At 41.0% G+C, this 16,295-nt stretch overlaps 3 protein-coding genes across 5 annotated transcripts in view; 1 reads left to right on the forward strand and 2 right to left on the reverse strand.

Moving 5' to 3' along the window:
* The window catches only part of kcnd3 (potassium voltage-gated channel, Shal-related subfamily, member 3), a 98,683-nt gene extending 95,731 nt beyond the window's left edge, over nt 1-2,952 (forward strand). For all 3 annotated transcript variants that reach the window (XM_067592402.1, XM_067592401.1, XM_067592403.1), the window contains one exon: nt 1,384-2,952. In XM_067592402.1, coding sequence (XP_067448503.1) covers nt 1,384-1,558 — 175 coding nt within the window. In that variant the 3' untranslated portion in view covers nt 1,559-2,952. The remainder of the gene's footprint in view (nt 1-1,383) is intronic.
* Nucleotides 2,953-4,818: 1,866 nt separating this feature from the next.
* LOC137184595 (D(2) dopamine receptor-like) lies at nt 4,819-6,905 on the reverse strand. Its single transcript, XM_067592405.1, has 2 exons — nt 5,467-6,905; nt 4,819-5,001 (listed from the first exon to the last, which is right to left on the reverse strand). The coding sequence occupies exons 1-2, from the start codon at nt 6,508-6,510 to the stop codon at nt 4,846-4,848; spliced, it is 1,200 nt and encodes a 399-aa protein (XP_067448506.1). The 5' UTR covers nt 6,511-6,905; the 3' UTR covers nt 4,819-4,845.
* Nucleotides 6,906-7,051: 146 nt separating this feature from the next.
* ddx20 (DEAD (Asp-Glu-Ala-Asp) box polypeptide 20) lies at nt 7,052-16,250 on the reverse strand. Its single transcript, XM_067592400.1, has 11 exons — nt 16,021-16,250; nt 13,657-13,751; nt 13,048-13,216; nt 12,837-12,951; nt 10,978-11,120; nt 10,441-10,579; nt 10,234-10,292; nt 9,638-9,720; nt 9,425-9,530; nt 8,599-8,700; nt 7,052-8,448 (listed from the first exon to the last, which is right to left on the reverse strand). Exons 1-11 carry the CDS (start codon nt 16,214-16,216, stop codon nt 7,280-7,282), a joined length of 2,376 nt encoding a protein of 791 aa, XP_067448501.1. The 5' UTR covers nt 16,217-16,250; the 3' UTR covers nt 7,052-7,279.
* Between the last annotated feature and the right edge of the window lie 45 nt (nt 16,251-16,295).

Here is a 16,295-nt window from a genome sequence, read left to right on the forward strand (position 1 = left end):
TAGTTTGCTCATTTTCCTTCAGCTCACCTCTTATTATATTTTGGAGTCTGTATGATATTTGGCAAAAGCACAAATAATGGATTTAATAAAAAAAAAAGTGTTCTCTCCAAATGTGTTCAATAGCAGTCTAATTCAAACGCCAATGAAGAAAACATGGCTGTGATCCACTGAAAATCATGTTTTTCTTCCTTTTTGGTTCAAAAAGTAAAATAAATGCCTTTGCCTGTGGCTGTGGAGTTTCATCAGCTTTACTGGGAGTGCAACATCTTATCAAGTAACTTCAAACCACTGACTTAATGACTAACAATAAATAAAGCTTTCTACAATTAGCCAACATTAGCCTAATGAGCCACCATGTAACTAATGACAACTGACAACGAGGTGCTAATTTACTGTCACAGCATTCACTGAATGGTTCACATACTTTTAGTCATTGATGAATCTGAGAATTTTGTCATGAATTACCAGGTTAGAAGTTGGAATTGAAGCCACATATAGTGATTTTTTTTTTTTTTTTTTTACAAATAAGAGCCTGTAAGACTCTCAAAGGTTACAGACCAGCCATAATACATCATCAGCTTTTCAAGTGTTTAGAGTAAACTCATTTGAAAACGTCAGATCTTTTACACCCCAAAGAGACAGAGCAACATGAGCATCCCATGAGCTCTTCTGGCCACCTTACAAATGTATAGTATGTTGAATATTTATTCACCTTTTTAGCTTTGGTTTGGTCCTGCAAATTCTTGAGAAAAACATTTTTAGTTTGTGAGGGACACACATTTCTTTTACTTTGATTTTCTGTTGTTTGGCCCTGAAATCTATGTAGAGCTGCAGATTTGGGTGTAGATTGTCAGTGGGTCTGGCACCACTAGCATCCCATAAACATTACATGGTCGTTTGATCAGAATGTTTACTTGGTCTGACTGACATTACTGCAGCCCCAACAGCTGTCACTGCTGAACTATGAACGCTAGTAAAACTCCACCTGTTTGTTCTCCTTTTGTCTCCAAATAAAGCAACTTCCGTACAGGATGACCCTTTCAGACCAGGTACTGAGACAGCAGTGGGTTTGGAACTGCTAGCTTCCTATTATTATTATTACACAGAGTGATTTAATCTAATGGTTATGTCAAAAACGTAGTTTATTGGAGCTTTAAAAAATATCTTAGGGATTAAAATTTCTTGGTTAAGGACACCTCAAAGGACATTTTCAAAGGAGAGAGGAGGGTTTCTCATTCATTTTTCCTCAACCACAGTCATCTGGGACACAAACCTATCTCACTGTCCTCACTGGCTCACAGGTGTGTGCTTACTTCTAATGAATTGTTTCAACATAAACAAACAACCCTTCTTTTTTTTTTTTCTTTCTTCCTTTTCTTCTAGCCGCTCCAGTCTGAACATGCGCGTAGACGAGCAAGCACCCCTGAACTGCCAGAGCAGCCAGATCACCACAGCAATCATCAGCATTCCCACGCCGCCAGTGACAACTCCTGAGGGAGATGCTCATCTGCCCGCAGGCCCCGCCCACCAGAACGTTGTGAAGGTGTCCGCACTGTGAAGACTAGAGTGCAGGCGCGTCACACAGAAAGACAGATAAAAGACTCATCGAGACAGACTGAGGGACAGAGGAGGACTGGGAATGATGGAGGAGAAGGCATTCAGAGTCCTAGTCTGGCCGTGGTGGAGCCTGCCCTCTGCTGGTCATGTACTGTAACGACATGGACTCCCTGTACAGACGGAGGATGGCTTTTAGATACAGTACGTTCATGTTAACGGTTGGCATGCATGTGTGTGCGTATGCAAGTGTGTGTGTGGGTGAAAGAGTGGGAAATATGTTTAGGGAGTCGTTTTAGATGAGGAGGCGTTTGAGAATGTGCCTCTCGAGAGTTCCCAGAGTAAGTCATGTGTCACTGAGCACAAAGCACCTTTTTATGATTTTCGCTTAAGTTTGACTCTCATTGTCTTTTTTTTAGCAGGAGACATAAGGGAAAAAAAGAACAAAACTCAAATGAAAAGAAAGAAAACAATACTTTATCAAAACCATTTTCCACTGATTTAACCCTGCCCTTTTGTTTTGTGTCATTTTGGTCCACTTACACTGTTGATAGATAAATACGCCACCATTCATTCCTTTTTAAGGTCCAATATTATTCCACTTGAGTGATAAATCTTTAAAAATGACATATGGTAGGCTTGTCTGTGATGGCGTTACCAATGAGTTTCATATTTGTGAATGAGTGTATGTGAATATTTGCTAGATAGAGGAATTGTGACGTTTTGGATAGGAGGTATGTGCCTGTGTGTGTGTGTGCGTGTGTGTGTGTGTGTGTTTGTGTGAATGTGTTTGTCTCAGTTCATTGAAAACTTGTTTCAATTCTTCTGGAAGTCTCTATGGCTCAGTATATGGTATATTTGACTAGCTGCCACTCTGAAGGGTTCATTGTACACATTTCTGTCCAAAATTCTCAGCTACAAGCCTTTTTACACAATATGTGCCTGTTCTGCTGAAGTAAAAAATTTGTTTTTATAGTTTTCTGAAATTTCCCCCCCCCTCATTCTTTTCCCCTTTGGCTCTTACAGCCCAACGGACCTCAAATAACGCAATTCTCTAACAAAGAAACCAAAAAAAAAAAAAAAAAAAGTACATTTTGAATTCAAACCACCACAATTAAAAGCACAAGGCATTTTCTGAGAATTTCTGACACTAATCTGTCCTGAGCCCGGGTTCTTTGTGAATATTGTTAATAGAATATTTTGTAATATTTGACCATCGTTTGGCAGAACCAGTGAAGCTGTCCTCTCGTTCTCTCTCTCTCTCTCCCTCACTCTGTCTTTCTCTCTTCCTCTCTCTCCTCTCTCTCCTCTCTCTCTCTCTCTATCTCTCTCTCTCGTTGTTGTCCTGTTGTATCCCTACCTCCTGTGTGAACAACAGTATGCTTTCAGTAGTCTTTATAGCTGTCAACGTTTTTTCTTCCCCAAACTCAGCGGGCATTTTTCAAAGTTGTTGAGTATGTGTACTCTATGTGGTTAGGAAACTTGGTGTTTGTACTTTTTGTCCTCCTTGGTGTTACAAAGGATTTTATTTACTTTATCTTAAAGGGAGAATTTAAAGCAGGGAAGTCTGTTGTAACGGTGACCACAGAGACACGGAGGACACTGGATGAGCCATCCACAGATCTCTGTCACCAAAAACATGCGCTATTCTGTCTGTTCTCTCAACTCACAGCCCCCTCACCATGTAACTTTAGTAATACTGCTCATCAAAGCCCATCAAAGATGACCTTTGTAACTATGGACAGTGACCTTTTAGCTCTTTACCTGATGACTCTCAGTTGGCCTTTTTAATCTTGAATGTCATTCTGAGTCCAGACAGGAGTTGGATTTGTCTTTAGGTGGATGAAACCACTGCCGGGGTTTCTACTAAAGCAGGGAGGAGAAGCTTCAGTCCCAGCAGACTAAGCATCCACTTCTGCTCCACGTTGATGAAATAAAATGTTGATCAAGAGCACACAGACAGGGCTAGAAACATCAATATATCAGCATACTGTCCATATCAGCCAATAGTATATTTCAAAAGCAATACTGGAATTGGTCTGCCCATATGTAGCTAATGTGTAACTATCATTTTCTGTAGAAGTAGACTGTCTTTTAAAACAACTGTCAAATTAGCAGCAGAAGAAAATGTATTGTGGTCTTTTTAAAAATATATATTTAATTGACTTAAGATGGACACATCAGAAAAGCTTAACCAGTTTTACACATGCATTTGTACTCTTACAAAAAACTCATCATCATCATCATCATCATATCAGCCAGTATGGATGGGAATATATAGCATATCGGTACCATATCAGTGCATCACTACACAAGACTCTAAGGTCTCTTGGACTCCTCTTTTGTGCATTAGTTCTCTCTGATCATGAGGTTAGTATCAGCCCAAAGAAAGCCAAAAGTATTTTACAGAGTTGGAAGAGGATGTGTTTTGCCTCTGGTATTCCTAGTAGAGACCTAGTACTATTGCTGGTAATGTAGTACGTACTCCGTGACAACAGATCACCTAGATGATCCAGTATTAGTGTTTAGTCAAACTGTGCGCAAATTTACCAGGAGTAAAAAAGACGACAAGCACAGACAGGCAGAGCTTTTTCAGTGTCATTTTAAAAGTGGGGTAAAGACATCGACTTCATATTCACAGTATCAAGTCTGACATAGAATCTATTGAAAACTACAAGGGTATGACATAGGTAATGGCAGAAGTGAGGTTCCCTGTATTTTTTTTTGTTTGTTTGTTTGCTTTGTTGCTAGGACAGTGATTAAACGTGATTTATTTCCTGCTTCCCTGTTTCAACACAGGTTGTTTTGTGTCAGCTACACTTTCAAATGACACAGTTTGAATTATTATGTAAGCATCTTTCCGCTCAAAGTGTCAAAGGATTGCATTTTTATTTACAAATGACAAAAACAGAGGTCTGTGATGGTGTTTGTCTCTCTCTTTCTCTGTTATGTACTCTCCTTTGATTGTCTTTTTTCTGGGCTCAGTCAGTTTTCCTCTCACTCTTTGCTTTGCCCTCCTATGCCACCTGTCGTTGTTGAGACTACTGCTGTGCGTATCTTGTCAGGTGTTTGATATTATTTATGACCTTGTCTTGTGTCCCGACTGTGAAACGCCTGATAAAACATCTATATCTGCCACAAATACAAAATCTGTGGGCTCTCTTCTTCACCCGCCTCTAAATCACTCTGTGTTTGTGTGTGTAAGTGTGCAAACACAAGGTAGCGGCTTGTGTATATTTAGCTTCAGTGGTTTCCAGTTCAGGTGACCCAAATGTTCAAAGTATTGATCCTTCAAGCTCTTAGTTTTAGTGGACACCCTTGGATGGAGGAGAAGATCTTGCTGAGTTCAGAGCGAAACTGTCTAGTGACTAAAGTGTAGATGAGAGGATCCACTGCAGCCTGCACACAGGTCAGCACCATGGCTGATGTCTCCAGCTCCATCAGCAACTGTGGGAAACACAAGGGAGAGTCTGGGTTGACACAGAATACCATTTCAAAATGTTATAGCATGACAGTCACAGTGTGATTTATTAATAATTATTTTTTATTTATTATCTGTCAATTGTTCTTTTTTGATTTTTTTTTAAATGTAAGAAAAGTGTGAAAAATGGCATTAGCATTTCCCACATACCAGATACAATCAAAAACAATTTATTTATCATATAAAACAGAAAAGTGGTAAATCATCAGAGAATTGAACCAGCAATTGTGTTTTTTCTTTATAAATTACTTTATTAATCAATATTTGCAACAGTTTTGCTAGCCAATGAATCAACTACCACTAAGATGAAGTACATCATTGATATTAAAAATGTATTATTAAACTAAAATTATTTATTAAAAATACCTTAATTAAAATGTTCCCTTTTTGTTGAGACTACTTTGTATAATGAAGAAAACTGTCCGACTCACTCTGTCTGTGTCCCGCCACGAGATGACGTTCATGAGCAAAATAACCACCATGGGAACCCAGAAAAGCGTGAAGGCAATGATAATGTACCCAAAGCGCTGGGCCACTTTCCCCTCCATCTGTTTCTTCCCCCGCTCCCTGGCCCCAGGTGTCAGAAGACACACTGCCCCGACGATCTCCGGAGGTCTCCCTTGGACGCCCCCTGCGGAAGCGCCCGCACAGGAGGCTCCGGCTTCGGCCACCAAAAGCACCGTCCGGCGTGCAGGCAGCGGGCTGCCGGAGCCCGGCGGAGCTGTCCGTGGTGCTGAAGCGGAGACACTCAGCCAGCCCCAGACGTGCTCCGTCACCGTCGGCCTCAGCTGGACTCCCCGGTTGAACACTTTCTTTCGGTGCTGCCTTACAACTTTGAATATTCGCACGTAGTGGATAACGATCACAGTCAGAGATAATCCCCACACCGGCACCAGAACATAAGGTCCAAACGGATCCGAGTACCGAAGATGCTCATTCCCATGCTCCCCGATGTGCGGACGGCAGAGCATGTAAAAAAGAGCTTTTTTGGAGAGAGTCAGCGACACTACTGCCAAGATGAGGCCGCATGCCCAGATGGACAGGATCCAGACGCGAACTCTGGCTCTCCTCCTCTCGGTTTGGAAAGGGAAGGCGATGGCTTGGAAGCGCTCCACGCTGATGCTGACCAGCGTGAGCAGCTGGACGCAGCTGCACAGGGCATAGGTGAACTGCTGCAGGGTGCACACAGACACCGACACCTGGCTGTCCTTCCCATAGCGCAGAAAAGAGAAAAGCAAAAGCGGCGTATCCACGGAACACTTCAGGAGGTCACTGGCGGCCAAGCTGACCAGCAGCGCGTTATTACAAGTCTGTAGACTCTTGGTTCTGAAAACAACCCAACAGACCCACAAGTTCCCGGGTAAACCCAACACTAACGTTAAAGTCAAGACTGTACAGTTGAAAATGAGAAACGCTGTATCCATGTGGGTCTCATAGTGCGCGGTTGTTTTGTTCCAGAAAGTGCGCACATCCATTACTCAACCTGCGTTTTATGCTTCCTCTTATGAAGCCTTTAAATGTGCAACATCCCTTCCCATACATCCCAGACAAATCCGTCTTCTGGTTACACTCCACATCAGTGAGCTGACGCTCAGAGTGAGCGTTCACATTGGCTGCATAATGATGATTTAAGTTGGTAACATAAATTCTACAGATGGTAAAAAAAAAAAAAAAATAGCTGAAGTGGGCTCCTGGTTTAAATTAATTTATTCAAGGGTGTTTGCTTTTTGTGTTGCCTAGCACTGATTGGCTGGATGGTAGGTAGCGGTTGATTAGCCAGTAATCAGGAGCATGTGGAGTTGTCTGACCTTGCTTTGCCCTGTTGAAGAGATTGCACACAGTAAATTGCACAGTTTTGCCCCCATCCTCTCTAAACATTCGGTCAGATTGATGGCGACTGATGTGGATGTCCTGTATACTGTAAGAGTTTGAACATAGAGAAACTTTCAACACAGCACCATAAAAATACAGACTCAAAGCCTGTAAATGTGTAGAAACAAAAGAAAAAGTTTGAAATGTGCTCCATGGTGGTAATTTATTAGAAAAGTAATAGCGACAAACAGCATATAGCATGAATTCATTGAAAAACACTCAAAAAACATCCAAGTGCAGTATGTTAGATCAGAAGTGCAAATATTTGTACTCAACTCCTGCAATTTTTAATTCATTTTTTGCAGATGTTAAGACTGTTTACATTCTCTCATTAGATGATGATTGGCAATGTTTGAAGACAGTAGAGACAAGTCAGTGTTTCAGGAGTTCCTCCATGTAAACAGCATTCATGCGATAAGCTGCCATCCAGTTGTGAGCTACATTATAGTAGCTTTGGTAACCTTGCTCCTGATACGGAGACATGGAGGCGTAGTAATGAGCCCAGGCTCTGTAGCAGTCTCTCCAGTAAGTTTCAGCGCTCATCTCCTCCTCCTCATCCTCCTCCTCCTCCTCTTCATCATCAGGTTCTCTTTCATCCCTTTCCCTCTTTTGCTCCTTCTTCATCTTCTCTGAAACCTTTTTGCTCCGTTTCCCAATCTCTTCCTTTGTCTTTCTTGATTCGTTTTTGCTGGTTTGTGCTGGACCCGCCCGCCTGCTCGATGTAATACTTGGCACATATTCGTAGTTTTCACGCTTTGGCAAAGCTCTGCTACTCGTTGGACCGATTTCCTGGCGATATATTATTGGTTCAGAAGATGTTTGAGGTTCGGTTCTAGTGGGCCCTACATTTGGTTTGACAACAGTTGATCTATGACTTGCTTCAGTCTTAGTGACTGCGCTGTATTCGCCTCCTCTTGTTGTATCTAACTGCCCCAGTCTCTCATCATCCTGCTGGCTCTCCTCCATATCAGATTGGGAGCTTGAAGTACCAGATGTTGATTTTGGAGGTGAAAGCTCAGATTTCCACAGTTTACAGCTTTGTGAGACACTCTGAGTTCCGTCATCCTCAATCATGACAGACACTCTGTGAACGTTCTGATCACCGACGTCCTCTCCACCTCTGAACTCCCTGATGACTTCCACTGATCTCCCTAAACCCGTCGTAATGAACATCTGGAAGTCCTGCTCAGCCTCCTCGAAGGTCATAAACTCTGACTTGCAAGTCTTGTACGAGCTGAGTGGAGGAATCTTCGGCAGAGCGTCTTGCAGCTCTTTTCGAGTCGGCGGCGGGAGAACGTCCTTTACAGGAGACGCTCTTCTAGCATTCCTTTCACCGTGCGTTCCCAGCCTGGCTGCTGGATGGGTCTTCTCTGGCTTTCTTTCACGGCTAGGCTCTACAGCTTCATCCATGATGGGGGCAGCAGCCTTGACACGTCTCTTCTCTTTCTTGGGGAAGAGCTGGGACTGGGGGCCTGGGGTTGACGCCTCAGTGCAGACATCCCAGTCACAAGGCTCATCCATCAACCCAGGCTCTATGGTGGCTAAAACGACAGAAGACAGATGAGACTTAAATTACCTTTCCACAGTAACATCAAATAAACTTCAATTTGTTTCCTATCCATAGCTTTCCTCTCTTTAAAAACAAACATGTTGTGTGTAAAACTGCTCACAGACACGTGGACAGGACTCACATGGCAACACAGACAAACTCAGGCCACACTTTTGAGCGATGGCCATCATCTTGTTCTCCTCTTCGCCATGGCAACAGTAGGTCACAGCCAGCCCCTGAGTGCCTACAAATGAAAATTTAAGCCTGATTAGAACCCATTCACATAGCAGGAAAGGATAAGGGGGGGAATGAGTTGTGCGAGCAGGGACAGCAGGTGCACACACACACACTCTGACAATGTGTGCAAGCTAATTACATTCTGTTTCTGAGACAATGCACAAGTAAAACAAGGTAATTCTAATGAAATGCAGATCATTAGGAGACTATTGACCTTGCCAGGTGGGGTCAAACCTGCTAATACTCCAGAGACTCAAGCTAATCTTCCAAATGGTGTTAAATGTGGTCACAAAGAAGCAGGAAATGCTCTCTGGTCAAGCAATATGAAGCAACAAAAAGGTGAGAGAAAGCGTTTTTATACAAATTATAACACTAGGAGAGAACAAAAGATGCTTGTGCTGCACCAGTGTAAAATGTCATTGAACATAAACACAGGTTATGTCTGTTTAGTGTGACAATCAATTCTGGTTTGTTTAAATTGATTGTCTTTAAAACAACTGAATAAGAAGTGTTCAAAACAATTCTCAGTCGAGTCAGTGGACGAAAAAGATTTAAGCCTTGAGTGACATACACCACACATACACTCCCCCTGTTCATTGTCACCTGTCATGTATCTAGGCGGCCTAACTGGCTAAATGTGACAAGGTGTACATGCTGAATATTAAGTAACGCTGCTTGCTGTTGCCTGTGATTGCTCGCTTCTACTAAATAAAACTGTATCGGAGACTAACCGAAGCGGCCAGCCCGTCCAATTCGGTGCATATAGGTTTCCCAGTCCTGCGGCACGTCCAGGTTAATCACCAGGTTTACTTTCTCTGCATCTATACCTCTGGAAGTCTGACAGGGAAAAAAAAAAACAACAAGGATCAGAGAAGAGAAACTGACTGATGCGCGTGATGGATGACATATGAAACACAGCATGATGGAAGATGCGTGCGTCTTACCAGGTCAGTGGAGATGAGCACTCTGCATTGATACTGCTTCAGTTTTGACATGGCCTCCAGTCTCTGGTCCTGACTCAGACCACCTGTACAGGTCACATGACGGTCACTTTGTGTCGGTACACATCAACTGAAATCAACTCCGCTAAGGCAGACACAAATATATGCATTTTTTTTGTTTGGCCAATTCATTGTTAAATCTATGAAATGTGATAAATAAAGGTCTGTGACAAGTTAGCTGATCCTAAAGTGCCATCAAGAAAATTATTCACCGACTATTTTGATAATCGATTAATCGTTTCAGTCATTTCTCAAGCAAAAAAGCCAAAGATGTGATGGTTCCAGATCTTAAATGTGAGAATTTGCTGCTTTTCTTGGTCTTACATTACAAAACTGTAAATAGAATATTACAATTTACAATATTTGGGGGTTTTGAACTATTGGTCAGACAAAACGAGACACCTTGAGATCTAGGATATTGTGACGGGCGTTTTTCACAGCTTTATGTTCAATAAAGCCAACAATTAGCCCTAGATTGATTTATCATTTCATGACTACACTCCGCACAAATATCACTACTTTTCTAAAGCCCCTCTCACCTGAGATGCACACAGCAGGTAAGCCTTTGGAGGAGAGGATGTCTGCCAGGTGCTGAGCCCTGAGGTGGAAATCCAGCACAACAGCATTAAACCAACAGTTTCTCAGAGATACATCAATTTTACTCTGATCTGACATATTCAGTGTCAGTTCAACATCATGTAAAGAGCACCTCTGAGGAGGAGGGTAAACACTGAATCATGCATTACCTTGTGTGCAGGTTGGAGAACACCAGCGCTTGATTGAAAGGTATTTTACTGAACAGCTCCAGCAAGTGCTGCACCTTCTCCTCAAACACCTTGTGAGGTAACGGATGGGACTGCACCAGCTTGTAATACTGCTTCAGGCCTGGCAGGAGGCACACAAGAGCAAGACAATATACTGTACAGCATAACGTTCATTGTGGGCATTATGTTACTCTCTGCTTACTGTCAATCACCTGACACCCTCAGGGAAAAACATAACATTTTCTATGATGAAAAAACACCTCAAAACATGTCACATTACAAACTTTATTATCCAATCAATGTTGTATTAATTTGGAGAGTCTGTTAGCCAGGACAGCAGTTAATTGAAAGCAAGTTTAGAAACTGTATGGTTTAATAATATAAACTAAACAAAGCTAAAAGTTAAGTAAGTTTTAAATACATAATATGATTTTATTTTCTGTCTAATATAAAATAATTTTGTTGCTTTTTAACCCTTTAACTAAAATATTTTCCACTCGACCATGAAAAGAGGCTCACCTTTGAGGCCCATGTCCCTGGGATTGAGTCTAACAAAAGTGGGCTCTCTCATGTAGCGGGTCAGGTGCTGAGCGAGGGATTCTGGGTAGGTGGCAGAGAGCGCAAGCATCTGTTTGTTCACAGGAAGAGAGGAGAAGATCCAGCTGTAGAAGAGTGACAAGCAGGGAGAGAATGATGTGTGATTTTGTCAGATGATTTTATTGGTTTAATTAACCGGAGCAGTGCACATCAATAAACACTGCTGTAAATGCACCGAGGTACTGTTTTTCATCTGTAGTCCTTGAACAGATGTTACAAAGTTAATTGGAACATGCAAAGCAGAAGCACCAACATAAAAAGGGGCATACAGAACATAAAATACATCAATTACTTAGTGTTAATTTTGTCAGCTATTTTTTATTTAGTCTCAGTCATGTGTCGAATGCCCTTGTTAGTTTTTAAATCATATTTATTCAGCCTCATCCTGTTGTGTTTTTAGTCATTTAGTTGACTAAAAGTCTGGGCATTTAGTCTTATCTTATTCAAAGAAAACTAACTATTTTAGTCAAAACTGAAAATGAAAACTGTTGACATTTTAGTCTTTTTTTATCCATCAGATTAATTTAATTTCAGTCAATCTAGTTTGGCCAAAACCAATGATGTTTTGTTATTTTAGTCATTTCACATAACATTTTATCTTATCATTATATGATGAAAAACACAGGTTGAATGATTAAGAATGCAGCTTTGCAGAAAGTGTTTGGTCTGATGGGATCAGTTTAAGGAATACATCCAGACATGGAACATGTTGGGATTTACATATTTATTTTATTTAGCCCAATACTCTATTTAAAACTATCATAAAACTATGAGAGCTGCACAGACAATAAAAGGTTTTGAAACCAATCTTTTGGTTGCCCAAAGTACAAACTTACCTTTCTGTTCTGAAGAATGGAAATAAAAGTAGTTAGCCTAATAAAATCAAAAAGATAACTGTACACACATCAACTGCAATCTGCTTGCATTAAAGAGGAGGTCAGGTGTTAACAAGAAAAGAAAAAAAAAGTGCCCCACAGACTTAATAATGACACAAGGTTAACAAAATTGCTGTCTACCAAGCTAGTTCACATGGCATCAGTATTAAAGGTTAAACAAGGCAAGGTTTGCTAGAATAACAACAACAACCATGATAAGGAAAGGTAATGTTATACACTGCTATTTTTATCACTACAGCTGTCTACACTGGCTGCATTTCACTCGCACTAAATCCACGTAAACAAGACCTGGAGTCTATTTTCCTCTGTTTTATGCGTGTAATTACAGTCATTGTGTATTGGGCTCTGAGCGCCTCCAACACATGGGTGACCTACACTCAACACTGCACCTGAATGCCTCCAGTGTAAACACACAGACGGAGCACTCACTGCTGCTGCTCTACTAACATGCTGCTCAGGCTACGACTCCTGTGAGTCTATGATATTTTGTCTCCTCTTTTTTGTCAACAAAAATAAAGAGAGATTTTGATAAAGTTTTTATTTTTTAATCTATATTTTAGTCTCTTTCTTTCATGAACAATATCGCATGTTGATATAGTCACAGTGTTTAATGATGTCGGGGCTGTCTCGTCATCGTCTTGTCTTGGGAAAAAAAGGTCGTTGACGAACATATTTAGTCATAGTTTTCGTCAACGAAATTAACATTGCAGGAGCAAATGAGCACTACATTTAGTGTGCGTATATTTATGATATTTCATTTATATAAATGTGTTATGAGAGGCTTCAATCTAAGTCCTCTGGTTGAATAACAATCAGTTCTCGTTACACCGGCCCGCTGCCATATCACTCATTACGTAAAAATACAGATGTTTCTGTGCATCATACTTTATCTGTTCCTGGAAGCTTCCCTCCTCCAGCAGCTTGTCAGCCTCGTCCAGAACAAACAGTCTGATGCTGGCGGTGGACAACATGCCCAGCTCGATGAGCTGCTTGATACGACCTGCGTACACAACAAGGAGCAGAGTTACTTACAAAACTCAAGTAACAGCATGATGGTTACATAAACAGGTAATGCCGTCAGTGTTTGGCCTCTTACCAGGTGAGCCCACAGCTATATGGCACTTCTTCAGATGGGGCTTGTCCTGACTCACAGGCCTGCCCCCAATGAAGACATGACACTCCAGGCCCTCCATGGCACAGCCTATTGCCATCACGACTGAGTGGATCTGCACCGCTATCTCACGTGTCGGAGCCAGCACAAGAACCTGCAGGAGGATAAAAAAAAAAATTTAAAAAAAGAGTCCTTTGTGAAGAAAGTTAAGATGTCAACAACCACTTTCATTTGATTGGGAGCAGATTAAGGATAAACAGCTGTTGGGCAGTTTTCCAATCAGTAAGACCCTGCAGCTAATGAGATTACAGTGCACTAGAATGCAGCCAGACGTACCTCTGTTTTATCAATAATTGTCCTCTTTCATCTATACTTTTGACATTGAGCAGCTTAAACTCATCAGATTAAGACCCTCAAAACCAAAGTGATTACTACTCATGACCATCTGTTGCTGGTGAAAGTGAGCTGGGTGCTAAACTTCAAAATAACACTTTTTGTTTTCTGTATTATATGTTAGAAGATGAACAATTATTAAATCACTGAGATTAAAAGCACGGGAAAGATACTTTACTCATCTGGAGTGACTCCACTCACCTGAGTTGCAGCATTCTCCAGGACCAGAGAGTCCAGAGCGATGGTGCAGAACACGCATGTCTTCCCCGTGCCAGACTTGGCCTGCACGATCAAATCTGAGAAAACAACAGAAGGACAATGCAGCGCTGCACAATTAGCCGGAATAATCACGATCACAATTTGGGCTTCCACAATTAAACTTGACTGGGTACAACACTGATGCTTCATATCTAGAGGGACTAATCTAAAACGCCTCCTCTCCACAGTTAAAACTGTCCAACTAATCACAGGTGTTTACTTCAAGTACACCGTGATTAACCGGCCTCTGCTTCGTGACTGCTGGCGAGAGCGTTTCCACTACACAAGCAACCTGCAAGAGGGATTTGAAGGCAGTTTTCTAAAAGTAAAATATTCAAGTGCAATGAATGATTTTGTTCCCAAAGACTGATGTAGAAACACAGTGAATAACGGTGGTTATCATTTACAATGGCTACATCATTGTGTAGCTTGAATAGAAAGTTAAAGGGCCGATTCATGCAAATTATAAAAATATTTTCTCACCCACATCTAGTGGTGTCTAAGCCATACAGATAGTTTTGGTGTAATGTTGCCAGGTTCTTCAAGTGTCAAATGTTTTAACTGGAACTACATAATCCACAGAACACAATGTCAGAATAAGCAGGACACAATTTCTGCAAAATTATGATGCTATTGATTTTTTTGAATGTAATTTTTCAAACTGACCTTTTAATATAAGTATAATATAATCAGTAGTTTAATAGTATTATCATTTCTATCCTTGTGGTTTTAACTATGAATCCATCCACTGTGATCTGCTCACAGACTAACAGGAAAATATTCTGACATCTGTCCCTCAACACTTCTGTAATGTGACATAACAATTTAGACTTGGGCTGCAACTAATGACTGTTTTCATTATTGATTAATCTGCTTCTCAAAAAATAATAGTAAAAAATGCTATGCTATTTTCAGCCCAAGGTGACGTCAAATTGCTTGTTTTGTTCAAACCCCGAAAATATTTCATTTACTTTCACATACAGTGAAGAAATAGAACAAATGTTCACATCTGAGATGCTGTAACAGGAAAATGTTTGGGATTTTTGCTTGAAAAATGGCTGAAACGATAAATTTTTTCAAATCGACTGATCGTTTCAGCTCTTGTCTAAATAGATCAGTGGTGAGAGTGACACAGCTGTTTAATTTAGTTTTGACACAGCTGACTGTCAGTCATCCCATTATCGACCTTACAGTAAGTCTGTTTTAGTCGTAAGTTTTTAATGATGTAGTAGTGTGAATTAGATAATTAACATAACATGCAAGTCACAAACCTAAGCATCATTTTCTCTGAAAAATAAATAGCCGGTAACCTTTAAACAGAACAAAACAAAACAAAAAAAACAAGCAAGCTGTTAAACAACATGTGCTGCAGTTCTGCAGGTATTTCCTTCATCCTCAAAGACTCATCTCAGCATCTTGGTCTAAAAATATTCTGTCTGCTGCACGATAAAAAAAAAGATTGTTTTACCCGTTTCTCAAGACAGAGATGGCAGTAAGAAAGTAAATGTGTCTCTTTGTACAGTGTGAATTAAAATTAAGTTTATTTTCAGGTATATTTGTCTAAATTGATGTTACATTGTGTAATTTTATATTTTCGTTTATTTTATATTCATAGAAGATAACAACAACCTGTGTTTTTTTTAAGATCACTGGATATTTATTTTCTGTAAAAACCGATGCTTAGTTCTGTGACTTTAATATAATGCTAAAACATGAGATGCACGAACTTGAGACAACCTCACATGCACACTCACAGGCCACTTCATTACGAACAGCTCTGCCATAAATTCTACTTTTACAAAGCTTATACAGTATTGAGGTCGTAGTGGGTGATGGTGTGCTGGCGTGCATGAGGGGGGCAAAATATTATGAACACTTTTTAATATAATGTACACCACCACTACCACCCACTACGACCTCAATAATAAACGTAAATTAGAATTATCACCTTTCTGACAATGTCAACAAAAACTGAAAATGTATAAACTTAATAAAAGCAGAATTTATGGCAGAGCTGTTGTATTGGATTAGATTGCACAGGTGTTCCTCATAAAGTGGCCGGTGAGTGTGCATTTGGTGCTATGCAGTTGTAGTATGACTGCTTTTTGAACTATATTTGTATGAAATTGTGCCATTATTAACCCCAAACTTCAACTTGCTCACTTTAATCTGCACGATCCAGTCAGTGAACCTGTTTCTGCTGCTACACACACACACACACACACACACACACACACACACACACACACACACACACACACACACACACACACACACACACACACACACACAGTTTTCTGAACCCACCAAGTCCGCAGCGGCCCAGCGGGATCGCCTTGAGCTGGATCGGGGAGGGTTTCTGAAAGCCTGCGGAGGACAGTCCCTCCAACACGGGCTGAGACAGCAGCAGGGAGCTGAAGTCGATCCCGTCCGACAGAAGCACATCATCGGTCCGCTTTCGCGTCTCTATGTCGTGCGCTGCTTTCCTCACGGAGGCAGCCATGTTGACTAGACTGCTGATCACAGACAGCCGGTTAAAAACCTGCAGCAGACCTGTGAGTTTACCGCCCTCTAGTGACCTG

The sequence above is a fragment of the Thunnus thynnus genome, chromosome 6, assembly GCF_963924715.1.
Source record: "Thunnus thynnus chromosome 6, fThuThy2.1, whole genome shotgun sequence".
In the NCBI taxonomy this organism is placed as follows: Eukaryota; Metazoa; Chordata; class Actinopteri; order Scombriformes; family Scombridae; genus Thunnus; species Thunnus thynnus.